Here is a 27,069-nt window from a genome sequence, read left to right on the forward strand (position 1 = left end):
ATGGGCAGAAGACATGAACAGACATTTTTCCAAAGAAGACATCCAAATGGCCAACAGACACATGAAAAAGTGCTCAACATCGCTCGGCATCAGGGAAATCCAAATCAAAACCTCAATGAGATAGCACCTCACCAGTCAGAATGGCTAAAATTAACAAGTCAAGAAATGACAGATGTTGGTGGGGATGCGGAGAAAGGGGAACCCTCCTATACTGTTGGTGGGAATGCAAGCTGGTGCAGCCACTCTGGAAAACAGTATGGAGGTTCCTCAAAAAGTTGAGAATAGAGCTACCATATGATCCAGCAATTGCACTACTGGGTATTTACCCCAAAGATACAAATATAGTGATCCGAAGGGGTACGTGCACCCTGATGTTTATAGCAGCAATGTCCACAATAGCCAAACTGTGGAAAGAGCCAAGATGTGCATCGACAGATGAATGGATAAAGAAGAAGTGGTATATATATACAATGGAATATTATGCAGCCATCAAAAGGAATGAGATCTTGCCATTTGCAACGACGTGGATGGAACTGGAGGGTGTTACGCTGAGCGAAATAAGTCAATCAGAGAAAGACATGTATCATATGACCTCACTGATACGAGGAATTCTTAATCTCAGGAAACAAACTGAGGGTTGCTGGAGTGGTGCTGGGAGGGATGGGGTGGCTGGGTGATAGACATTGGAGAGGGTATGTGCTATGGTGAGCGCTGTGAATTGTGCAAGACTGTTGAATCACAGATCTGTACCTCTGAAACAAATAATACATTATGTTAAAAAAAAAAAGAAGAAGAAGATAGCAGGAGGGGAAGAATGAAGGGGGGGAAATCGGAGGGGGAGAGGAACCATGAGAGATGATGGACTCTGAAAAACAAACAGGAGTCTAGAGGGGAGGGGGGTGGGGGGATGGGTTAGCCTGGTGATGGGTATTAAGGAGGGCATATTCTGCATGGAGCACTGGGTGTTATACGCAAACAATGAATCATGGAACACTACATCAAAAGCTAATGATGTATGATGATTAACATAACATAAAAAAAATTCTGACATTCTCTTTTAATTGGTGTGTTTAGATAAGCATTTACTTTTGCTATAATTATTGACATATTTGGATTTAGTTCTACCGTTTATTTGTTTTCTGTTGGTCTCCTTTGTTTTTTATTCCTTCTTTTCTTTGTCTTCAGTAGGAATATTTTTCACTAATTTATTGCGGTTTTGACTATTCTCTTTCTTTGGCTTCTTTAGTGGTTGTTCTAGGGATTGCAATATACATACTTTACCTAGTTTACTTAGAATTAATACGTTATCACTTTATGTGGAATGTAGAAACCTTACCACCATATATGTCCCTTTACCTTCTTCCCTTTATGGTGCTATTGTCATATTATACCTCCATTCATTGAAAACAGTACCAGATAAGATTATAATTTTTGCTTTTAACCATCAAACATTTTAAGTATTCAAGAGGAAGACAATAGTTACTTTAATTTACCCAGATGTTACCATTTCTGTTGCTTTCCCTTAATTCCTTAAGTTCTAGGTTTCCCTATTAGTTTCTCTTACGCCTGCAGAACTTCTTTCAGCCTTCCTTTTAGAGTATATCTGCTAGTACACATTCTTTTTTTTTCCTTCATTCAAGAATGTCTGTCATCTTCAAGAATGTTTTGCTGGATATAGAATTCTAAGTTGACAGTCCTTTCCCCCCCCCCCCCCCCCCAGCACTTTTGTAAAGGCTTTTATTGTTTCTGATGAGAAATTCATTGTTATTCTCATAGGTTATGTGTTGTTTCTGGCTGCTTTCAAGATTTTTTTGTTTTTGGTTTAGCAGTTTAATTATGATGTACCCAGGTGTGGATTTCTTTGAACTTGTACTACTTTGGGTTTGTTGTTGTTCTTGAATCTAAGTTTGTCTTTCACCAAATTTTGGATATTTTGTTACTTGTTTTTAAATTGAGGTATAATTCTCATATAACATTAGTTTCAGGTGTACAGTGTAATGATTTGGTATTAACATACATTATGAAATAATCACCACAATAAATCTAGTTAACATCTGTCACCTTAGTACATAGTTAACAAAAAAAGTTTTTTTTTCTTGTGATGAGGTTTACTCCTTAGCAGTTTTCACATATGCAGTACAGTATTATTAGCTGTAGTCACCATGTAGCACATTATATGCAATGACTTACTTATTTTAAAACTGAAAGTTTGTACCTTTTTACTCCCTTTACCCATTTCTCTCACCCCCCCCACCCCCTTTGTCACCTGCCTCTGGGAACTACCAGTCTGTTTCATTTATCTGTGAGCTTGGGTTTTTGTTTGTTCGTTTTTAGACTTCACATGTGAAATCATATGGTGTATGTCTCTTTCTCTGTCTGACTTACTTCACTTAGTGTAATGCCCTTGAGGTCCATCCATGTTGTCACAAATGGCAAGATTTCATTTTTTTTTTTAAAGATTTTATTTGTGTATTTGTCAGAGAGAGAGCATGCACAAGAGGGGGAGTGGCAGGCAGAGGGAGAAGCAGGCTCCCTGCTGAGCAAGGAGCCCTACAAGGGGCTCAATCCCAGGACCAGATCATGACCTGAGCCAAAGGCAGGCGCTTAACCAACTGAGCCACCCAGGTGTCCCAATTTCATTATTTTTTATTGGTTGAGTAATACATATATATATATATATATATATCACATTTTCTTTATTCATCCATTGTTGGTCACTTAGGTGTTTTTATATCTTGACTATTGTAAATAATGCTGCAATGAAAATGGGGTGCATATATCCTTAGTATTTTCAGTTTCTTCAGGTAAATACCCAGAAGTGGATTGCTGGATAGTAGTTCTGTCTTTAATTCTGAGGAAACTCCATACTGTTTTCCATAGAGGCCAATATACCAGTTTACATTCCCATCAACAAGGAAGGGTTCCCTTTTCTCCACATCTTTGCCAACACTTATTATTTCTTATCTTTTTGATAATAGCCATTCTGACAGGTGTGAGATTTTGATTTGTACATGGTTTTGATTTACATTTCTTTGATGATTAGTGATGTTGAGCTCCTTTTCATGTGTTTGATGGCCATCTGTATATCTTCTTTGGAAAAATATCTTCAGGTCTGCCTTTTTTTAAAAAATTTTTTTTTGGACAGAGAGAGACACAGCAAGAGAGGGAACACAAGCAGGGGCAGAGGGAGAGGGAGAAGCAGGCTACCCGCCGAGCAGGGAGCCAGACGCGGGGCTCGATCCCAGGACCCTGGGATCATGACTCGAGCCGAAGGCAGACGCCCAATGACTGAGCCACCCAGGCGCCCTTGCCGTTTTTTTAAAGTAGATTGTTACTTAGTTGTATAAGTTCTTCATATTTTGGATATCAGCCCTTTATTGGATATATGATTTGCAAATATTTTCTTCCATTTGGTAAGTTGTCTTTTCATTTTGATGTTGGTTTCCTCTGCTGTGCAGAAGCTTTTTAGTTTGATGTAGCCTCGATTTTTATTTTTGCTTTTGGTGTCAAGATTCAAAAAAGCTTTCTCAAGACCTGTATCAAGGAGCTTACCACCTATATATTTTCTTCTAGGAGTTTTATGGTTATGGGTCTTAGTTCAAGTCTTTAATTTATTTTGAGTTAATTTTGTGTGTGGTGTAAGATAGTGGCAGTTTCCCCAACACCATTTATTGGAGAAACTGTCATTTCCCCATTGTACATTCTAGGGTTCTTTGTAATAAATTGACCACATGTGCATGGGTTTATTTCTCGGTCACTATTCTGTTTCATTGATCGATGGGTCTGTTTTTATGCCAATACCATACTGGTTTGACTATTGTAGTTTGTACTAGATTTTGAATTCAGGGAGTGTAAGTAAGGCCTTCTTAAGATTGCTTTGCCTTTTCTGGGTGTTTTGTGATTTCATTCTCTTTTTCTTATTCTGGGATTCCAATGATATGATGTTAGACCTTTTTATATTCTCCTACAGATCCTTGAGGCTTGGCTCTTTCTTTTTCCTATCTTTTTTTTTTCTTTTTTTCAGGTTATTTTTGTTGCTTTATCTTCAAGTTCATTGACTTTTTCCTCTGTCATCTCCATTCTTGTGTTGAGCCCATCTAGTGAAGTTTGTCTTGTTATTGTATTTTTTAGTTCTAAGATTTTCATTTGGTTCTATTTTGTAGCTTTTACTTATCTGCTGTAACTTCCTATTACATTCATTTCATCCTTGGAGCATGGAGCGTGGTTATGATAGTCTCTGTCTCATTTCCAACATTGGGGTCATCTTGATGTTGGCATCTATTTAGTGACTTTTTCCTTTGGTAGTTGTTGAGTTTTTTGATTCTTCATATGTTCAGTTATTTTGGACACTTTGAATATTATGAGTCTCTGGGTTTTGTTTACATCCTATGGAGAATGACTTGTTTTGTTTTAGTGTGTGTTTGACCCTGTTAAGTTCAGGCCAAAAGATCCAACCTGCCTTCTTCTGTGGGCTTTCTTTCTAATGTCATTCCAGCTTTCAAAACCTCAGTAGTACTATTTGGATCATTCCTGGCTATATACTGTGTAGGGCGTTAACCAGAAACCTGGCAAGTGGTCTACTTCGTAGTTTAGTTCTGAAGGCCTTTGATGTATTCTTTAGGGCCAGATCCACATGTCAGCAGTTTAGGGATGAGCCCAGGAGTTCACGTACAACTTTGTGGGGTCTATTTCTCTAGATCTTTCCTTTGCAGATTTCCCCCTACTATCGCTCACAGCCCTTTCCCCACTTTCCTGATCCTCTGTCTACAAACCTGGGACTTTATTATCCCTCCTTTGCTGTGTCCTTCCCTCAACTGAATCTATCTCAGGGGTCAAGAGAATAGACAAAAAATAACAGGGATTCCTTTCTCTATCCATGCCCCCGCTACCCACCCCGGCACTTTTTGGATCAGAGTTCCTATGGTTAGTCTCCTTTTCTCTATAAGGAATGCCTGCCTGACCATAGCTGCCATAGATGCTCATAGCTTTTAGGCTTGGTTTTGTCTGGAGGCTATGGCAGGAGAGAGGGGAAAAAACCCAGGGGACTTTTCCCACTCCCTGTCCTCTCTTCCTCCTGCCATCATCCCCTTCCCCCTCACCCCCAATACACATACACTCCTCAGACTCAAAAGAGAAGGTGCTTCTCTTGGGAGCCTTTTCTGTTCATTCCTGGTATACATTTCTGGCACTTGGGCTGCCTTTGATCCAGCCTGGGAGATTGGGAGGAAAGACAACAACTAGGAAATAGCACCAGATGCTTGTGCTTTGAGTTCTGATTTCCTTTTCTAATCTACCTGCTTCCACTTACTTTTCAGAGCCCTCAGCTGCTGCATGCATTCTGTCCAGGGTTTTTAGTTACATTCAGTGGATAGTGTGCTTACCTAATCTTAACCAGAACCCTGTGGACTGCTTTTTTTTGTTTTTTAATTTTTTTATTAACATATAATGTATTATTTGTTTCAGGGGTACAGGTCTGTGATTCATCAGTCTTAACACAATTCACAGCATGCACCATAGTACATACCCTCCTCAGTGTCCGTCATCCAGCTGTACATTGCTTTTTAACATTACATCACATTTATTTAATGGACTCTGTAATGATGATGGTAGCAAATATTAAATGCTTTCCCTGTACCTGTTTCTGAAGCAGGCATTGTTGTAAATGCTGTATGTGTTTTAATTGATTTAGTTTTTAAAATTGATTTAATTTTTAAACAACTCTGTGAGATAGACTGTGATCTCCATTTTATATTTGGGGAAAGTGAGGCATTGCAAAATTAAGGAACGTGCAAGGGGGACATACAGCTAGGCAAGTGGTAAGATCAGAGTTATAACCTAGTATAACTGTCTCCAGAATCTCAGTCATAACCACCGGACTAACACTACTTCTACTTCATTGCGTTTTAACGTCCATTATGTGAGAAAATGAACGGGACCTTTTACAATAACTCCACAGCCTCTTAGAGTAACTCCACAGTTACTAAACTGAACTGAAATGATTATCAGCCATTTTACTTTTCTAGGATGGGCTTATATATACATTAAAATTTTTATTTTTTTTCTGATTCTGGCTTTAGTAGATTTTGATAAAGGGTAGGCCTGTTATTTCGTTTTAAAGAGTATGAAATTCAGTGTACTATTTGCAGGTTAAAATTTTGTTATGTATGATGAAGGCTTTGCATACAGCAGTTTTCCTTATGACTAAGTGACTTTTGTTACATATATAATGTATTGATTTATAGCATTTGGGTGGTTCTAGGAATCCCCCTTTTAATTTAGTAATAGAAGCCTATTTTGGGATTTGAAGGAAACTTCTGTAATTTCTTTTTGAATAAGCTAAACAGGCACACAGGGCAGGGCACATGCAGCGAGAAAGGAGGTCTTCTCATTCTAGTTCTTAAATACCCAGTTTTTCCCAGAAAGAGGGAAAGAAACTTTTAAATATAGAAAATCACTTTCTTTATGAAAAAGTATTTAAGTTAACAAGAAAAGTAAAAATAAAAAAAAAGTAGTTGAAATGTCTAGAGACCAACCAGTAGAATAGTATCAAAGCCTGAAAATGTGAGAGTTTGCTAATTTTTCCCACTCTCATGCTTCTTACTTTAGAACCTGCTTTAGCTCACATGTGAAGATTAGTAGTAGTCTGAAGATTAGTAGTAGTCTTTATAAAGACACAGGTGTTAGTTAAAAGATTTATGGTGGACCCTTGATGCTTATGGGAAATACATCCAGACATATTAGTGACTTGACAGGTTAGCAAAACTATATTTGCTAAAGGTCTGTAACACTGATTTCTTTTGGGGTCCATCTTCACATTATTACTACGTTGTCATGATTTCTGAGTATCTTTGTGAAAATGCATTGTGATGTGGTCTCTGAATGTTTACCAGGGATGCTCACTAGCAAATTGTTTTACAGACAGGCAAGTTGAGTTTTAGTTCTTTGGATATAGATTTAGTAAAACCATTATTAAAGTGCTGTTAATGAAAGGTATAGAGAACATAGGAAATAGTCATTAGAGACCTTTTGAAATGAATTTTCTTCGGGAATAGAGGTTAGCAAAGATGAGAATTTTCAGGCTCCTAATTGAAATTGTGGTTTTGTGAGCATTTTAATCCTCAAGAGTTATATTTGTAAAGGAGATTGCCTCAAAGTAGCCCTTTTGGTATTAGCAAGAAGTGAGGATTAATTAGTTTAAAATGAGTTGCATTGGAATGACAGGCATTTAATTAGTTGTTAGAGAATTCCATTTGCCATTATACTTTTAAAAAGTTCTTATTTAGAGAATTTTTGTCTGTTATATTTAGTTTTCATGCCCTTTAATGTCAAAGAAAACATAATGTCTTTCACTCAGTTTTAATGTTGCCACCCAAAAAGAGTTATTTTAAAATCCATGTTGCTACTGTGTGGGATGTTATATATCCTAACAATGTAAAAACCTACCCATAGTTTGCTTGAAAAATAAGCTATTCACCTCCAGTCCTCCCAAGGCAAACTTAATTGCTTGCCAAACTGCCATAAATTTAACAACATTAATAAAGGACAAAACAAAACAAACCAGATACTGGCAATTTTAACATGAAAACTTGGAGACTTGCCTTTCTGGACCTTTAGATTCAGGTGTGGTCCTTGGTGAAGTCTATCTATCAAGAGCGCCTATGTGGGCAGAGAGGCAATGTTTGGTTTGTGAGGACCAGGACAGCAGTTAGGAGTTAAATATTACATCTTATGGGTTGGAGTGGGTCTGTTTGCCTCAGAGATGAAAGGAATGCCCTTGTTATTAAAGGCCTGCTATTTGGCAGCAGAAATTCCTATCTACAGTAGCTTTTGAGACTCAGGAAAGAAGAAAAGCAAAGGGAAGGGAGTAGTAAGCACTTGAGCAAATGAAGGAAGTGAAGTAGCTATAGACACTTAGGAGAAGCAGCTTTAGGGAGAGAGGAGGTAGAACCTTTGCATTCTGCGTAAGAGTGTTGTTAAAAGTTGTGTGTATCTATATGCAATCGAAAGTGGCATAGCTGGGACTGAAATTTAGATTTCCTTACTGATACTCAAGTAGCACAACAGGTAGGTTATCTGCAGAAGCTGGCCTATTCTATGTAGATTTTAAATTATCTTTAGACGCTTAAATGTCACTACTTCAGAGAGTTCTTCCTGGATACCCAATCATCCCATGTTATCTCCTATGTTTTAAATGGTGTGTGTTTATTGTGTGATATTTTTATATTTGTTTTCTAGTTTTTTTTCCCTCTGCTGTTTGAAAAATGAGTGAATAATTAAACAAATGAGTAAAAGTGGAGGCAAAGTAGCTTTGTGTGTTTATGGCCATAGAGGAAAGGGTGAACAGTATAGGTGTTTGTGAATCAGTACAACACACATTCATTGTCTATGTATGCTGCCGATGATTGGGTCATGTGTGAAACAGGCTTTTATAATTGGCTTGCCTACGGCAGAACCCCTAGGCCAGAGTTCATAAATGCCAAGCCCGAGAGCTGTAACCACTTTTCCCCTCATCTGTGTAGAGAAGAACACAGATGGAAGAGCACATTCTCACTGAGCCCAGGTGACAACCCATGCCAGTTGATTTGAATTGCCAGACCAGAGGAAAAACATTGGCATCCAGACTACAGTCTACACAGGGGGCCTGTCTGTGCAAGAGCCTGAAGATGCTGTTACTACTTTAGCTAGTGTTTCTTGTAGAGATAAAAGTTTTTTTGAGTCGGTGTTGCAAGTTGCCTCATTTTTTTGAAGGATAATCTTGAAATTTTATGATTTTGTAGAAAGCTATTACTTGATTTGCTTCAGAGAAATAATTTCTTAAGTTTAGTTTATTTAGAGCAGTGGCCCATTTTGAGAATTTGGGCCATTTGAAGAAAAGAGGCCTTACTTGATTATGTCCCCGAGGAACCTGAAATTTAAAATTTTGGGATGGTTCTTAATTCTCTATGGTAAGTACTAAAGAGAATCCCTCCCTCCCAAACAAACAAAACCCACAAACAAACCCACTGGAATTTTGAGAGAAGTTAATCTTTGGTTAATAAGATTCAGTTGCCCTCTCCCTCTCCCACTCCCCCTGCTTGTGTTCCTGCTCTTGCTCTCTCTCTCTCTCTGTCAAATAAATAAATAAAATCTTTAAAAAAAAAAAAAAAAAGATTCAGTTGCCCAAACAATTTTTTAAGATTTTATTTATTTATTTGAGAGAGAGAGAGAGAACAAGCAGGGGGAGGAGAAGGAAGAGAGAGAACGAGCAGGGGGGAGGAGAAAGAGGAGAGAGAGAGAAGCACATTCCCCGCTGAGCAGGGAGCCCGATGTGGGGCTTGATCCCAGGACCTGGAGATCATGACATGACCTGAGCTGAAGACAGTTGCTCAACCGACTGAGCCACCCAGGGGCCCCCGCAAACAGATTTTTTAATGTGTGCTTTCAAACTGACGTTCTTTGGGAATGAATTATGTCTGTAGTTGGAAGTAAGTCCAGATTTGCACATAAAACTGAGAACAAGTTATTGTCTTTTGGGAAATTATTGAAAAAGAGATTGTCCATAGTGTTCTAAAATTGGGAGAAAATTGAACATCATATTAATGATTATTGAAGTGCTACCAAAGTGAATAATTATCTTTTCTAGCCCCTTAAAAAGAGTGTTGTAAGGGAGGGCGCCTGGGTGGCTCAGTCGTTAAGCGTCTGCCTTCGGCTCAGGTCATGATCCCAGGGTCCTGGGATCAAGTCCCACATCAGGCTCCCTGCTTGGCAGGAAGCCTGCTTCTCCCTCTCCCACTCCCCCTGCTTGTGTTCCTGCTCTCGCTGTCTCTCTTTCTGTCAAATAAATAAATAAAATCTTTTTTTTTTTAAAAAAAAAGAGTGTTGTAAGGGAGATTGCCTCAGACATGATTTCTGTGTTTACAGTGGTAACTATTAAGTGGTTAGAAAGAAAAGAAAAGGAAAATACGTTTAGTTCCAAAAACTAAGAGAAGCAGAAGCCTAGAACACACTATCTTAATTCATTTCCCAGGTTGTAAATAAATATTGAAACATTGGAGTCAATTTAAAAATGCCAGTTTTAAGGCCCAGAGGAATTTACATTATACCAAAACTATGAGATATGAAACATAGATTTTTCTGTTAGAAGACATCTGTGAATGAGTGTCTTTTTAGAATATTAAAGAATAGAACAGGGTTAGCAATGACTTGTTCCTGAACTTGTTGGAATTCCTTATGATTGAGTGTATTCGTGAGTTTTGTCATATTAAAAATGTATTGTTTGGAAATAATTTCAAATTTACAGAAAAGTTGTAGGAATAAAAAGCATTGCAAAGAACATACATATACCCTTTACTGAGATCGAACTATTAACATTTTACTTCATTTGCTTTATAGTGTCACTTTACATAGGTAAGTTTTTTGTAGCATGGCCCGTTATTTCCAAGTACCTAAGTGTATTTTCCAAGATTGGGGATATTCTCTTATATGACTACTTTAGTTACCAACTTTATGACATTAAAAAATGATACCTCACAGATTTTATCTACTGCTATTTTGTCAGTTGACCCAATAATGTTGTTTATAGCATATTTACCCACCAGTGCAAGATCCAGTCTAGGGTCAGGTACTGCCTTTAGTTGTCATGTCTCTTTAGCCCTCTCTAGTCTGAAACATTTTCACAGCCTTCCTTTGCCTTTTATAGCATTGACATTTGTCAGAAATATTCCTTCTCCCATTTAATAGAATGTTTCTCATTTTGGGTTTGTCTGATGTTTCAACGTTAGATTTAGTTTACGCATTCTCAGCTGAAATAGTACTATATGGGGAATATTGTTTCCTTCTCATGGTATTCTGTTCCACTTAGTAGTGAAATACAAGAGACGTCATGATGTTATTAAGTAGAAAAATTAGTACTGGTAATAATTTTATGTTAAAGGTTCTTGGAAAGAAAAATGACTAACATGTATATTTATTGGCCATATATTCTCACTTAGCAAATGTGTGAATTTTTGGCAATTAAATAATTGAGTCATAGTGTGTGTTTAAAATGTATTTTTTTAAAATTTTTTTAATTTTTATTTTAAGATTTTATTTATTTATTTGACAGAGAGAGACGCAGGGGGAGTGGGAGAGGGAGAAGCAGACTTCCTGTGGAGCAGGGAACTGGATGCGGGACTTGAACCCAGGACCATGGAATCATGTCCCGAGCAGAAAGCAGACGCCACTCAGGAGCCCCATAGTGTGTGTGTTTTAAAAAAAAACAAAAGACTCCTCTGTTTAGCATGTAAAAGTAGTTTCTTCTGGCCAAGAGAAGAAATTTTATATGAGGTATTTGTCATGCTCCTTACTGCATTCTGTCTTTCCAAAGTAGCTTGATAACCAGGTCCTTTTTTTGGAAAAAAGGTTTTGTTAGAGAATACTCGGAGACGTTTGTCAAAGCTGGTATTTTTCCATTTGTCTTTTCAAGTTTATTAAGGACTGGATTGGATTGCTACTGTAGATGGACAGATCAAGCAAAGAGAAGTTTATTTCCTCATGTGGGTAATAGCTTGCTCTCTGCATATTTATGCATTTAAAAGAGCAACTGTAGGGGCACCTGGGTGGTGCAGTCCTTAAGCGTCTGCCTTTGGCTCAGGTCATGATCCCTGGGTCCTGGGAACAAGCCCCACATCAGGCTCCCTGTGCAGCAGGAAGCCTGCTTCGCCCTCTCCCACTCCCCCTACTTGTGTTCCCTCTCTGTCTGTGTCTGTCTCTGTCAAATAAATAAATAAAAGAGCAACTGTAAAATCTAACCTAATTCATTTAGAATCCCTACTTTAGGGGCACCTGGGTGGCTCAGTCATTAGGTGTCTGCCTTCGGCTCAGGTAATGATCTCAGGGTCCTGGGATCGAGCCCCATGTCAGGCTCCTTGCTCAATGGGGAGTCTGCTTCTCCCTCTTCCTCTGCTGCCTCTCGTTCATGCTCTCTCTTTCTCTCTAATAAATGAATAAAATCTTAAAAAAAAGTAATAATAATAGAATTCCTACTTTAAAGCACTGAACTATAGGAGTATTTCACTGTGTTCTCCCCAGCTGTACATGTGAGTTAGCACTAAAGGAAAACTTACTGGGACAAGGTTTGCTTTTAGCCTTTCATATACCAAAGAATTTTGGGAAGAGAGCCACATTTTTCTGTTGTAGGCATTTATCTCTTGCTCAACTATATCTTAAATGAGAGGCCTATGAATAAAACATAATAAATGTTAGAGCTGGAAGTGACTTTGGACATACTCTTCCAATTCCCTCTTCTAGATAAGGTAGCTTCATTCCAAAGGTAAAATGATTTGCATGTGGTTAGTAAGTAGCAAAACTGGTAATAAGATTCTCAGACTTGGAGGATTAGTCTTCTTTTTACCACCTATTTTGCTTCAGATTTATTTTACCCACCTAAACAAATTGCAGGAATATTGCTTTGAGACTTCGGCTTACAGGGTCTGTGTAGATGACTACAGTTCTGTCCATCGTCACAAAATCAGTGCGTGCTGTTTGTAGAGTATTTATTAAGTGCTAAGAATGATGTTTGGTATTATTTAAATGTTAAATTTGTTTAAGTAAATAAGATGATACACAATTAAGTAGTATTTTTTCAAGCATCTATTTGCTTCCTAAATTGTTTGTCTCAGTTTAATGGCATTTTGACAGCATAGAAATAAATTCTCAGTTACCTAGAGAACAGCTGCCAACTCAGTGGTTTAGTCATTCAGCACAAGCTTTGAAAAGTGAGGATTAAGATTTGACACTAGGAAAGAAGTGGAAATGCTTCCAAGTCTATAAAGTAGTTATACCACAAAATCCATGCAGCACAGTTAAATATTTATTAAACATATTTCTGTACTCAAGACGTTTTTGGATTAAAAACCCAAGGACGGGGCGCCTGGGTGGCTCAGTCATTAAGCATCTGCCTTCGGCTCAGGTCATGATCCCAGGGTCCTGGGATTGAGCCCCGCATCGGGCTCCTTGCTTGGCATTCGGAAGCCTGCTTCTCCTTCTCCCACTCCCCCCTGCTTGTGTTCCCTCTCTCGCTGTGTCTCTCTCTGTCAAATAAATAAATAAAAAATCTTAAAAAAATAAAAAAAATAAAAAATAAAAACCCAAGGACTTCATTACCTAATTTTAAGCCATTGCAGATTAGCACTAACAACTGAATTAGAGAAAATTATAGTTTCTGCCACCAGTAAGAAGTATTGATAAAGGAGATGAAGGAACATCTAAAAGTTTAGGGTCAGTACCCCAGTATACTGCAGACCCCTACATCATTTTGTCATGGAATGGCATTATAATTGATGTTCACAATCATTAAATTTTATTGCCAGAAGGGCCCTTAAGGGTTATCTTCGTTTTCTTATTTTACAATTGATAAAGTAACCTTGAAATACCAAGAACACATTGAATCATGTTCCATAAATTATGTGTGAGAAGTTAGCTAAGTATGTTATTGCATTTTATTATTTTTTAATTTTTTAATGATTTTATTTATTTGAGAGAGAGCGAGCCCCCCAGGCACCCTAAATATGTAATGCATTTTATTTTAGAAAGCTTCCTGTGCAAGCTAGTTTAAAAGTTTTGGCCTTTAAACAGTTTAGCTACCATTTCTGGCTGCTTCCTTATGTAAAACACCTATTTCCTGATGAAAACAAACAAATGAAGCATTATCTTTCATGGACCTCACCTCAGACATCAATTAAAACTTATTATAATACATATAATTACAGTGGAGATCTTTAAGAAAAACAGAATCAGCCACTACTGAAGCTGAGTCTTAAGCAGATTCCACTGAGTGTGGAGCACAGTGCAGAGCTCAGTCTCACAACACTGAGATCATGACCCCAGCTGAAATCAAGAGTCGTTCACTTAATTGATTGCACCACCCAGGTACCCCACCATCTTAACTATTCTTATTTTTTAAATTTTAATTTAATTTAAATAATAACATATATAATATTGGTTTCAGAGGTAGAGGTCAGTGATTTATCAGTCTTATATAATACCCAGTGCTCAGTACATCCTGTGCCCTCTTTAATGGCCATCACCCAGTTACCCCATCCCCCTACCCCCCTCCCCTCCAGCAACCCTCAGTTGGTTTCCTATGCTTAAGAGTCTCTGATGGTTTGTCTCCCTCTCTGATTTTGTCTTGTTTTATTTTTTCCTCTCTTCCCCCATGATCCTCTCTTGTTTCTTAAATTCCACATATCAGCGAGATCATATGATAATTGTCTTTCTCTGATTGACTTACTTTGCTTAGCATAGCAACCTCTAGTTCCATCCACTTCATTGCAGATGGTGAGATTTTGGGGTTTTTTTTGATGGCTGAGTAGTATTCCACATATTAACTATTCTTAAGTGTACAATTAGTTCAGTAGTATTAAGTTCATCACCACCATACATCTGTAGAACTTTTTTTTTTTTTTAAGATTTTATTCATTCATTTAGAGAGAGCACGAGAGAGCAGGAGGATGGGCAGAGGGAGAGGGAGAGAATCTCAAGCCGACTCCACGCCAAGCAGAGCCCAGAGCCCGACACAGAGCTACATCCCACGACCCTGAGATCATGACCTGAGCCAAAACCAAGAGTTGAAGGCTTAACTGCCAGCCACCCAGGCACCCCTAGAACTTTTTAATCGTTTCAAACAAATTCCATACCCACTAAGCAGTTACTCCCTATTTCCCCCTTCTCCCTTGCCTTTGGCAAACACCATTCTACTTTCTGTCTTTATGAATTTAACCATTTTAGGTTTCTCATGTGAGTAGAACTATATAGTATTGTCTTTTTGTATCTGGCTTATTTATATTATTATAGTATAATGTCTTCAAAAGGTTCATCTGTGTTTTAGCATGAGTAAGTTTTTTTAAGGCTGGATCATATTACATTGTAGGAATAAACCACATTTTGTTTACCCATTCATCTTTCAGTTGTCTTTGGGTTTCTTCCACCTTTTGGCTGTTATGGATAATGCTGCTGTGAACATGGGTATACAGATAAATCTCTTTGAGTCCCTGCTTTCAATGCTTTTGGGTTTATAATTGGAAGTAGAATTGCTGGATCATGTGGTAATTCTATTTTTAACCTTTTCAGGAACTTCTATACTGTTTTTCTTAGCAGCTGCACCATTTTACATTCCTGCAGCAGTGCACCAGGGTTGCAATTTCTCCATATCCTTGCTGTAACTTGTTATTTTGTTTGTTTGTTGTTGTTGTTGTTTTTTTGATAATAGCCATCTTAATGGGTATGAAGGTGGTATCTTTTGTGGTTTTGATTTGCATTTCCCTAATGATTAGTGATGTTGAGCATCTTTTCATGTTCTTATTAGCTATTTGTATATTTCCGTTGGAGAAATGTCTCTTCAAGTCCTTTGCCCATTTAAAAAAAAGTTATTGTTGGGATGCCTGGGTGGCTCAGTCGTTAAGCGTCTGCCTTCAACTCAGGTCATGATCCCAGGGTCCTGGGATCGAGCCCCGCATTGGGCTCCCTGCTCATCGGGGAGCCTGCTTCTCTCTCTTTAAAAAAAAAAAAGAAAACAATTTTTTTTAAGGGCAGTTTTAGGTTCACAGCATAATCGAGGAGGTGAAGGTAGAGTTATCCATATACCTCCTGCCCCTACACTTGCAGCTTCCCCCATTATCAACATCCCACAGAAGAGTGGTACATTTGTTACAATTGATGCACTTACACTGACACATAATAATCACCCAAAGTCCATAGTTTACATTATTTTTTCACTCTATGTGTTGTACATTCTATAAGTTTGGACAAATGTATAATGACATATATCCATCATTATAGTATCATACAGTTTTTTATTGCCTAAAAATCCTCTGCTCTGCCTATTCATTTCCTCCCCCACCCCTTCAATTCCTATCAACCACTGATCTTACTGTCTCCATAGTTTTGCCTTTTTCAGAATATTGCTAGAGTCATGTTTTCATTTTGTTGGAATCAGAGTTAAGTAGTTCTTCCAGATTGAGTCTTTCATTTAGATATGTTTTTAAGATTCCTTCATGTCTTTTTGTGGCTTGGTAGCTCATTTCTTTTTAATATTGAATAATAATCCATTTCCTGGATATGACAGTCTTTTTATACATTTACTTACTGAAGGACACTTTGGTTGCTTCCAAGTTTTACCAGTTATGCATAAAGATGCTGTAAGCATTAATGTGCAGGTTTTTGTGTGGACTTAAGTTCAACATCTTTGGATAAATATGAAGGAGCATGATTGCTGGATTGAACGAACGGTAAGAGTGTATTTGGTTTTGTAAGAAACCTCGCCACTGTCTTCAAAAGTGGCTGTACCATTCTGCATTCCCACCAGTAATGAGTGAGAATTGCTGTTGTCCCACCTCCTTATCAGCATTTGGTATTATTGGTGTACCAGATTTTGGCCACTCTAGTAAGTGTACCAGTGGTATCTCATTTTAATTTGCGTTTTCCTGATGACATATGATGTGCAGTATCTTTTCATATGCTTATTTGCCATCTGTGTATCTTCTTTGGTGAAGTATTGGTTGAGGTCTGTGGCTCATTTTTTAATTGGGTTTTTTTTTTCATATTGATGTTTTAAGAGTTCTTTGTATATTTTGTCTAATAGTCCTTTATTGGATGTATCTTTTTACAAATATTTTCTCTTACTCTGTGCCTCTTTTCTAACTCTGTAACTCTTCTAAATCTTGTTCACATGGCAGTTTTTAATTTTAATGAAGCCCACCTTATTGTTGCTTTATGGATATTGCCTTTGTTGTTGCCTTTTCTCCCCTTCTAATCAGGTTATATTTTTGTTGTTGTATCATTACTAGTTTTGATACATATAGTTTTGATGTCATGACTAGATTTCCACATATAAATCATATGTGAAAGTTCTGAGAATTACAATGTTTAATATAATTAAAGTAGTGATTGTGGTTAAGATCTTTTTTCTGAAATCAGCCTGAACACCACTGAATGTGGGGCAGGGTGGGGGGGAACAGAGAACTTTGGAGTTGCGTAGAGGAAATTAATTTGTAAAATTGGAATTCATTGTGCTCAGGACTTGTAGACAGTTTTAGAATCATGTGTGGCTAGCATAAGGTCACAGCAAACAATCAGCCAGTCTTAGGGCCTTGAACATAGTCCTATTTGTTTAACCATTCCTTTGTTGAGAGATTTCATAATCCTGGGCTGTTTACCTAAAAATAAGAGTCAGGTCAACTGAGAAATTAATATTTGGTAAATAAAATTTATAAATATGTAAATATATAAAGTCAGTATTAGCTGTGACTCATTAAGTGTACTTTGTAATTGTCAGAATTAAGAATATGAGGGGCACCTGGGTGGCTCAGTCGGTTGGGTGTCCAACTCTTGGTTTCTGCTCACATCATGATCTCAGGGTCATGTGATTGAGCCCTGCACTAGATTCTGTGCTCAGCGTGGAGTCTGCTTGAGGTTCTCTCTCTACGCCCCACACCCCTCTCCCATGCCCCCTGCTTGTGCTCTCTTTCTCTCTCTCAAATAAATAAAATCTTAAAAAAAATAAAGAATATGATAAGAAATGTGAGAGCTATTATGAGAATTATGATACTTTGTTTTTTTTAAGATTTATTTATTTGACAGAGAGACAACGACAGTGAGAGGAGGAACACAAGCAGGGGGAGTGGGGGAGGGAGAAGCAGGCTTCCCGCTGAGCAGGGAGACTGATGCGGGCCTCAATCCCAGGACCCTGGGATCATGACCTGAGCCGAAGGCAGACGCTTAATGACTGAGCCACCCCTTCTGAGAATTATACTTTAGTGAAGGATATAAAACATTTGAATGTTTAAATGAACAAACCATGTGCCTGGATGGAGAAACTTGATCATGGTTAAATATAAAGAATTGATATAGGGCAATCCTTCTCAAATTAATACAGTTAATATAATTCCAGTCAATTTTTAACTGAAATATGAATTTCTAAAGTTTATTTGGAATGTGAGTGATGAACTAAGACAGTTTTGAAAACGTTCCAAATTCTTGATCTTCTGTATAGAATAAGAAATTGTACAAGCTGCAGTAATTCATTTAATCCTAATTTAGGAATAAACAGACTAATGGAAAAGTATTGGCTCAGATATAGAAGTGTCTCTTATGGCATTTGGCATATCACTTCAAATTAGTTAGGAATGTGTAGATTTTTAAATGAGGAGTGAGATGATTGAGAAAAGGAACTTTCTTGCACTGTAAAATCAAATTCCAAATGCATGAACATTTTAAATTTTAAAGGGCATTCAAATATTATTAGAAAATATTTTAGTCTTATGAGAAGGTCATAAGCTAAAAAAGAACAGAATTGATTACATAAAAGGAAAACCTGTACAATGACAAAATACAAGTTTTGTTAAAAGACAAACTTAAAAAAGCTGTTTAGCAGTGAGTTGAAATTGTCAAAGTAATTTAAATGCTAAAATGGGAAAACTTTGAAGTTTTACTTCTGATTTCCTACTTTGTGTGAACATTTATGTATAGGTGGGGAAATTAATAAATTTTCATTTATAGTTGTAATATATAATATTTCTTTTTAATCTATTTTTAAGACTTTATGTGTTTGACAGAGTGAGAGAGCACAAGCAGGGGGAGCAGCAAAGGGAGAGGGAGGAAATATGTAAAAAGTTATAATCTTATTAAAAGTATCCTTTTTTAAAAAAAATGGAATGTGTTTGGATGAAGGAAATAATGTATCTCTTCAAGAACTGTGGCTAAAAGGAATGTTTTCTTTTTTTTTTTTTTTAAAGGAGGGTGGGTAAGAGCAAGGGGAGAGGGAAAGAGAGAATCTTAAGCAGGCTCCACACCCAGTGCAGAGGGTTTTGATCTCACAACCCTGAGATCATGACCTGAGCCAAAATCAAGAGTGGACGCTTAACTGACTGAGCCACCCAGGTGCACCTATAAAGAATGTTTTCTTAAGACAGGTTGTTAGCACCACTAAAAAATTAGTTATATAATACACTAAAATGGTTATAAAAGCATTGTTGATGCCTGAAGTTTATGCCGTGTTATATGTCTTAATAAATATTGATTATTCTAACTTCAGATGTTTTCTTTTGTTCAGTCAGGTCAATTCAGTGAAGATATGATACCCACGGTGGGCTTCAACATGAGGAAAGTAACTAAAGGTAACGTCACAATAAAGGTACGTGATCTTTTACGTGATCTTTTTACCATACTTGATTTAAATTGTTAGCATATACAGATACAAATTTTTCTGTTTCTTTCTCTTTTGGCATTCAGATCTGGATGATGCGTGATTCAGTACATGCTGAAACTTCTCTTAAAGATACATTTTCAGTACGGAAGTTTATTGGTTAACAAGCAAAGAAAGTATTGCACAAAATTTTCTTTAGTAGAACTGATTAGATACAGTATAAACATATTAAATATGAATTTCAAGTTTAGAAGTGGACCCAAGAGCTTCTAGGTTAAGAACTTGTTTCAGCTCAAGTTTTTCAGAAGTAATTTGGCTCTAACATTGTGGAAATGGGCATATCTGCCTGATCTTTCTCTCCTTTTTCTACTTTTTCTTTCAATATATTACTTAAAATACCTTCATTAAGAATTGTCTGTCTTGATTTAAAGATTTGGGACATAGGAGGACAACCCCGGTTCCGGAGCATGTGGGAGCGGTACTGCAGAGGAGTCAATGCCATTGTGTAAGCGCTGCTTAAAAAAGTCAGTTTAGGTTTCCAGGAAAAAAGTTGTTTTTAATACTTCCAAAGGCTCAATTTTTATTTCGCCAATAACAGTCTTTATTAGTGTAATCCCATTAATATGAAACTTTAACAAATTTAATCATAAATGAGAGTTTAGTTATTTTTTTTTTTATTAAGCAGCTAAGAGCTAAGGGATATAAATGTTTTACTATCATGTGTTAGCATCTAAATAGTCTACTTAAAAGTATTTTTGGGTACTGAGCTTTTCTTTAGGTCTTTATTTTGATTAACAATTTCAGTGATGTGAATCTTTTTTTAGTTTATTTATTTGCTTATTTATTTATTTAAGTAATCTCTACACCCAGTGTGGGGCCCAAACTCACGACCCCAACATCAAGAGTCACATGCTCTTCCCACTGAGCCAACCAGGTGCCCCTTAGTAGTGTAAATCTGAAAATTAAAAATCTTTATCCCTAATTGTGACTATCAGAGAATTCGCAGACGAGATATTGAAATCGCTTTTTTTTTTAAGTTACATGATAGATGCTGCCGATCGTGAAAAGATAGAAGCCTCTCGAAATGAACTACATAATCTTCTAGATAAACCACAGTTACAAGGAATTCCGGTAAGTATGGAGTTCTTGTTATTTTATATTATATGATTATAAGATTTATAATTATATTATTAAAATGATGCTGCCGATCGTGAAAAGATAGAAGCCTCTCGAAATGAACTACATAATCTTCTAGATAAACCACAGTTACAAGGAATTCCAGTAAGTATGGAGTTCTTGTTATTTTATATTATATGATTATAAGATTTATAATTATATTATTAAAATTATAATTATATGATTTATTATGTTTGAAATCAGTTAAATGTCTTAAAATCTTCAAAGGCTTATCTTTACTGAATACTAGCCGTATACTGGGCACTGTGCTATTTATTCATTTCTTAACCAGCTATTTATTAAACTATATACAATAGGGGCAGTGCTAAGTCCTAGGGATACAAAGTGAATAGAAGTATGCTCCCTGCCATCATGGAGCTTATGGTTTAGTAGGAAAGGTAGATGCCATGAAATCACTGGAATAATACAGCTCCGATAAGTGCTATGAAGGAGAGGTACCAGGGGCCATGAGAGTTATAAATTAGAGGGGAGATTTGATCTAGTTTGAGGGAAGAAAGGAGGATTCCCTGAGGAAGTGATGCTTGAGCTGAATTATGAGGGATATGTAGACATGTGAGGGATGGGATGATTGGAGGAAAAGAGAGTTGTAGACAAAGGCCTTTTGGTAGGAGGAAGCAAGGCACTAAGAGGAGGCCAGTCTCCCTAGAGCAAAAGCAAAGTGAGAGGGCGGGGAGAGTGGTGAGCCATGCAGCGGCTAGGATACTAGAGGAGGCTGGGCTGGACTGTGTGGGAAGCTGTTGCTAGTGTTTTAAAACTTTATTTCTGAAGTGTTTCTTTTTTCTTTCCTTTTTTTTTTTTTTAAAGATTTAATTTATTAGAGCGAGTATGTGGGGGTGGGGGGAGAGGGGGCAGAAGCAGACTGCCCTGAGTGCAGAGATCCACGCTGGGGGGGGGGGGGGGCATGACCCCATGACCTGAGCCAAAAATCAAGAATCAGATGCTCAACTGACTGAGCCACCCACGCACTGACTGTTGTAGTGTTTTAAGTGTCAGATTTATTATTTAAGTTATTCTGATTTCAATTTGACAATGGATTAAATTGGCAAGATTAAATTTAATCCTTAAATAAGGAGGGCAGTTTTAGGAAGCTCTTGAAATTGTCTTGGCAAATTACAGTACCTTGGATTAGGGTGGTAGTAGACAAGATGGTGAGAAGGAAACAGATTTTAGTGATATTTAGGAATGCTGTCAACCAGACTTGGTAATGGGTTGGAAGAGGAGATGTAAAGAATATAATTCCTAGTTCCTGGTTCATGAAGTTAGGTGGAAGGGGTACCATTTGTTGAGCTGACGAATGTTGGAAAAGGACCATGCTTTAGCCTCGTCACAAGTTCATGAATGTCAAATACTTGAGGTGTATTATCTCAGGTAATCCTTACAACATAATGAGGTTCGTGGTTATCCCTCCTTTATAACAGTTGTTCTTCAGGGTTACATGGTAACATTACCTGTTGTGCAACCAGGTTTCGTATCCATGTCTTCAAAGCCTATTCTTTGTCTCCTGTGTTAAAACTTAGTTCTGTATACCTACCATAGGTAAAAATCAGTCTTACCTTAAGGTCACCATAAGTCTTCTTAGTTGCAAACAATAGAAAGCTGACATAAGTAGAAAGGAATTCAATGAAAGGATATTGGGTAGCTCACAGAGTCTCCGAAGAAGGCTGCACATAAGTAGGCTCAGGAAATAGGCTGGAACAAGGAAGCTAAGCAGCTGCCAGGATCACATCCAGACTCACACCATAGAGTAAGTCTGGTGACCACATGCAGTTTCTGAACACTAGACACAATTGTTCTGATTGGAAAGTCATCTAGCTGATTCCCTTTCCCTATCAGAATGGGTTCTCTTTCCCGCTTTCTTGCATCATTGCCTCTGCATTGAAAGGTTTGGTTCATCCTAGATTAAGTGTCCATGCTCTAGCAGAAAGGAAAACTGGGGAAAAAATTATCCATAGAAGCAAGTAGCTTATTGGGAGGCAGGTTCATAAGGTAGGAGGAGAGTTCTTAAATGTAGTAAGAGGACTAAAATGCCAGGCAACCCCCAAACTGACAGCTGATCACAAATGGCCATGATATTATTTTTAGAAATTCAGGCAGGTCCAGCTTCAGAACCTAGTATGACTTAAATAAGAGTATGGAGAGGGGTGAAAGTTGGGGAACGGGAGATAGGCTGTGGTTTAACATTGTCCTGTGAGCTCCCGGTGTCCCTGACTCTTCTGTGCCTCTGTCCTTGTCTCTTTGTCCTTTGTGCAAAGTAAGAATCTAGGTCCTATGAGTAGAAGTGGTCAAAGTGTATGGAATAGGGTGGGGGTGGGGGTGTATTAAGTGAAAGAAAATAGGTATGGCAAGGTAGACATGGCATGTACTTTGTTGAGATGGGTCAAAGATTACATGTTCTTAGAGAACACTGATTGAGAGTATGGATATTCTCAAATTTTGTTATATGTACTCATATTCTTTGCTTTCTCTAAGACAGAAAGAACGATATTATCTGAGAAAAGATAGAGTGGTGATTGAGAAGCCTGTCTCTGCTTCCTTTTCAAAGCACATGTAGCAACCAGATGATACCGTTTATTCGTAGAGCTTATGACTGCTATATTTATCCTGATTTCCAGACTTAACCATTGTCTTAGAATATTTATACATGATATTCTGTAGGATGGATCAGGAATTTTAAAAGCAAATTTATGTGTTTATATGATTAATGGCTAACATAAAAAGTGGTTAAAAAATTGTTCCCCCCCTGCCTTGGTTGTATTAAGATCATATTCACATTATGGTAGAGATTTATTTAGAAATTGCAGAATACATACCATAGACTTAAGAACATTGTAGTAGAAATTGGCAGCCACATATTGAATTAGGGGCATCTATGCGGTAGAAGTTGAAATGATGCTAATTTGAATTACTAAATAAATGAGATAGGCCACCAGTTATACAAATACGCCTCAATATTATGGCATGTGGTAGCATTCCAATTTTAATGTCTACAGATATGACTATCATATGCTTCTGTGACCTTTTCTTACATAAAAGTTTATTGTTAATATCTTTTCTTTTTTAAAGGTGCTCGTACTTGGAAACAAGAGAGATCTTCCTAATGCCTTGGATGAGAAACAGCTAATTGAAAAAATGTATGTCTTAAGAATGAATGATGGTGTTTAAAAGAAATTGGTTCTAAATTATACTGTTTTGTTTTTTTTTTTTTAAATATTTTATTTATTTATTTGACAGAGAGACAGCGAGAGAGGGAACACAAGTAGGGGCAGAGGGAGACAGAGAAGCAGGCTTCCCGCAGAGCAGGGAGTCCGATGTGGAGCTCAGTCCCAGGACCCTGGGATCATGACCTGAGCCGAAGGCAGACGCTTAACGACTGAGCCACCCAGGCACCCCTAAATTATACTGTTTTACCCACTGCTTTGTTTAGCATCATTATATTATTATTTTTTAAAGATTTTAACTAATCTCTACACCCAGCGTGGGGCTTGAACTTAAAACCCTGAGATCAAGAGTCATATGCTCTTCCGACTGAGCCAGCCTGGCCCTCCTGTTATTTAGTAATGATTATAGCCATGTTTTTAGGTAAACATGGTAAATTTGGCCTACCAGAGAAGTGAATTTCTAAAATTTTAGTAGTAGTAAAATAATTTCTTCAGTATAAAAAGATAAGAAAATTGAACAGAGAGTGATAGGTATGATAGTTATTTTAAGCACAGACTTAATTGGCTTAATTCTGCTTCCTATAGGAACCTGTCTGCTATTCAGGATAGAGAAATTTGCTGCTATTCAATTTCTTGCAAAGAAAAGGATAATATAGGTAAGAAATGACTGTGGAAGAAATGGGTATCACTGGAAGGGATGTCTTAATGCTTCTTATTCTTTATTATCTCCATTTCTGTTTAAGTGACTTCCTTTATAGAGGACTGTTTTTTTTGCCTCAGGAAAAAGAATAGACATTATATCTTTTGACAGCAAATACAACATCCTGAATGTGCTCTGTGCTCTTTAAAGAAATAAATGAAATAGACATGAAGTTAAAACATGATGTGATATCAATTTATTGTATTAATTTTGGCAGAGCTAGTATCCAGCTGTGCTTTAAAACAAAATGTTTTTGAAATAAGACTTTACAAAAATTGGTCTATAGGCACTGAAACAATTGTTCATTTATTGAACCAGTATATTACTGTAATGTTAGTACTCTATTGGAAGTATAAGCCAAAAGTATTCTTTATCTATTCAGTGTCTGTATTAATTTCCTAGAACTGCCATAGCAAAGTACCACAAACTGGGTGGTTTAAAACAGCAGAAATTTATTTCTCAAGTTCAGGAGGCTAGGCGTCCAAAAACAAGGTGTCAGCAGGGCCATGAAAGCTGTTGGGGAATATCCTTCCTTGCCTTTTCTTAGTTTGTGGTTGCCGGCTGCCTTTGGCATTCTTTGACATATCGATGCTTACTCCGGTTTTTGCCTCTGGCTTCACATAGCCTTCTCCTCTGTTTGTCTCTGTGTGTATTTTCTCTTATAAAGATACGTATCATTGGATTAGGGCCTACCTTCATTCAGTATGACCTCATATCTGTAAAGACAATTTTTGAATAAATTATGAGGTTTTAGGTAGGTGTGAATTTTTAGGGGGACACTGTTAGTCCAACACAGTGTCCTTAAAGAATTTAAGTATATCTGGCTGAACTTTAGTTTAACTAATTTGTGAGAGGTTATTTAATAAAAGTGGATTGGAATGGGTGAAAAGGATCAAAAGGTAAAAAAAAGATGAATAGAAACGTTTGACAAGATGAAAGGCTATTCAACCTGTTAGCTGTTTGAGTGAAAAGACCTATAACAGTGCAATAAAACATACTCACTGGTAAAGTATACCTTCGTGACAAAAAGCTCCTCAGGCTAAGTCACACAGTTCTTGTCTGGCATGACAGGTTCAACCAAAGTGTGAGAGGAGAGTTTAATGCATGTACCTTGAAGCAGCTGGGTAGGAGCCTAGAGATTTTCATGGCACCTTCACCTCTTCCAGTTTGGTGGTCACTGGTGAAAAAAAATCGCTCTGTGGGCCACTACAGAAAAATGAGGCTGTCTATCATTGCCGCATAATGGGCTACAAACAGCATGGGCTTTGGAGTCAGGCAGCCTCAGGCCAGAACACTTGGTCCTAATTTATTTTCTGACTGGCCTTGCACAAAGCATGTAACCTCCCTAATCTCCACTTTTTACTCATCTATAAAATGGTGATAATGGAAGCAATTTAGAAATTCTCTTGTGAGAGGGAATGTGAAAATGCATTGCAGCATTTGACATATGGTGGATGTCATGTGGGTGTATTAGTTTTCTATTGCTGCTGTCAGTTAGAAGCCTGTCATAGTTCTCACTGAGCTAGAAATCAGGGACTAAAATGACAGGTTGTACTCTTTTTGGAGACTCTAGGAGAGACTCCCATTTCCTTATCTTTTCCAGCTTTTAGATACTGCCTGCATTCTTGGCGCATGGCTCCTTCCTCCATCTTCAAAGCCAAAACATGGTATCTCTGACCATTCTCCCATAGTCACACCTCCAATTAAAAAGAAACAAACCAACCAACCAAAAACTTGTATTGGAGTAGAATGTAATACATAGTGCCAACACAGTGTGTTTAAGAGGTATTCTGTTATCTTTTTTCCTTTAGCCTTCATTCAATATGTATTGGTTCTCATTGTAGTCAACTTTTTTCCCAAGTCAGTTCTAGTCTATCAACTCTTTCCTCACCCCTCCTCACACATGCTCTGATGAGCTCAAAGTGTTGATAGTTTTCTGGCTAATTCTGGGCTTCCTTTATTTATTTTTCATTTTTATTATTTTATTTTTAAGTAACACTACACCCAATGTGGGGCTTGAACTTAACAACCCTGAGATCAGGAGTCACGTGCTCTGCCCACTGAACCAGTCAGGCACTCCTGGGCTTCCTTTAAAGAGCACCCAAAAGCAATCTGAGCCTAATACTTTGCTGGTGGACACAAACTGTCCTCTATTAAAGGGGTGGACTAAGTGACTTGCTATATTATGAGCATTTAGTTAATTTGAGAACAGACTCTTCAAGCACTTAGGGTTACTTAGAGTCCATTAAAAAAAAAAATCCGCCCCACCCCCACGTTAGGAGGAATTCTTGTGTCCCCAAGAGAGCATTTACTTATACACCACTGGTTCTCATTGAAGGATCTTCCCCCAGGATACATTTGGCAATATTTGGAGACAGTGCCAAATGTTGTCATAACAGAGTGTGATGCTGGCACTTAGTGGGTAAAGACCAGGGATGTTCTAAACATGGTACAGTCCCCACAACTAAGAATTGTCCAGCCTAAAGTATCAGTAGTGGTGAGGTTGAAAAACCCTGTTCTGCATACATTAATCATAATTGTAGGGCATTGTGCTATTCTCTAAATCCATTTTACTCCCTTATATTCTCTCTAGTATTTCATAAAATAGGGGAAAAAAGTTACTGAAAGGAGAAAAAAAAATCCTTTGTTTTACTACCTTGACAAACCAGCTGGATACTTTCCTGGAAAAAAATCTTGTGAGCTCATTTAAGAAGTAAATGCGGGAGAGTTGGTGAGAACTTCTTTTGTTATTTGAGGCTGACCTCATAGTCTGTCATAGAGTTCCATAGTCACAGTTCGTGATTGTAGAACTCCTGCTTCACTTAGTAGTATCAAGCCCAGGGAAATGGATCCAC

At 37.6% G+C, this 27,069-nt stretch overlaps 1 protein-coding gene across 1 annotated transcript in view; it reads left to right on the forward strand.

Moving 5' to 3' along the window:
• Positions 1 to 27,069, forward strand: part of ARL8B (ADP ribosylation factor like GTPase 8B) — a 56,036-nt gene that overhangs the window by 24,514 nt on the left and 4,453 nt on the right. The window contains exons 2-6 of the mRNA XM_032411833.1: positions 19,067 to 19,147; positions 19,591 to 19,664; positions 20,197 to 20,290; positions 23,420 to 23,487; positions 24,100 to 24,170. Of these exons, the coding sequence (XP_032267724.1) occupies positions 19,067 to 19,147; positions 19,591 to 19,664; positions 20,197 to 20,290; positions 23,420 to 23,487; positions 24,100 to 24,170 (388 nt within the window). The remainder of the gene's footprint in view (positions 1 to 19,066; positions 19,148 to 19,590; positions 19,665 to 20,196; positions 20,291 to 23,419; positions 23,488 to 24,099; positions 24,171 to 27,069) is intronic.

Source organism: Phoca vitulina, unplaced genomic scaffold (assembly GCF_004348235.1).
Source record: "Phoca vitulina isolate PV1807 unplaced genomic scaffold, GSC_HSeal_1.0 scaffold13, whole genome shotgun sequence".
In the NCBI taxonomy this organism is placed as follows: Eukaryota; Metazoa; Chordata; class Mammalia; order Carnivora; family Phocidae; genus Phoca; species Phoca vitulina.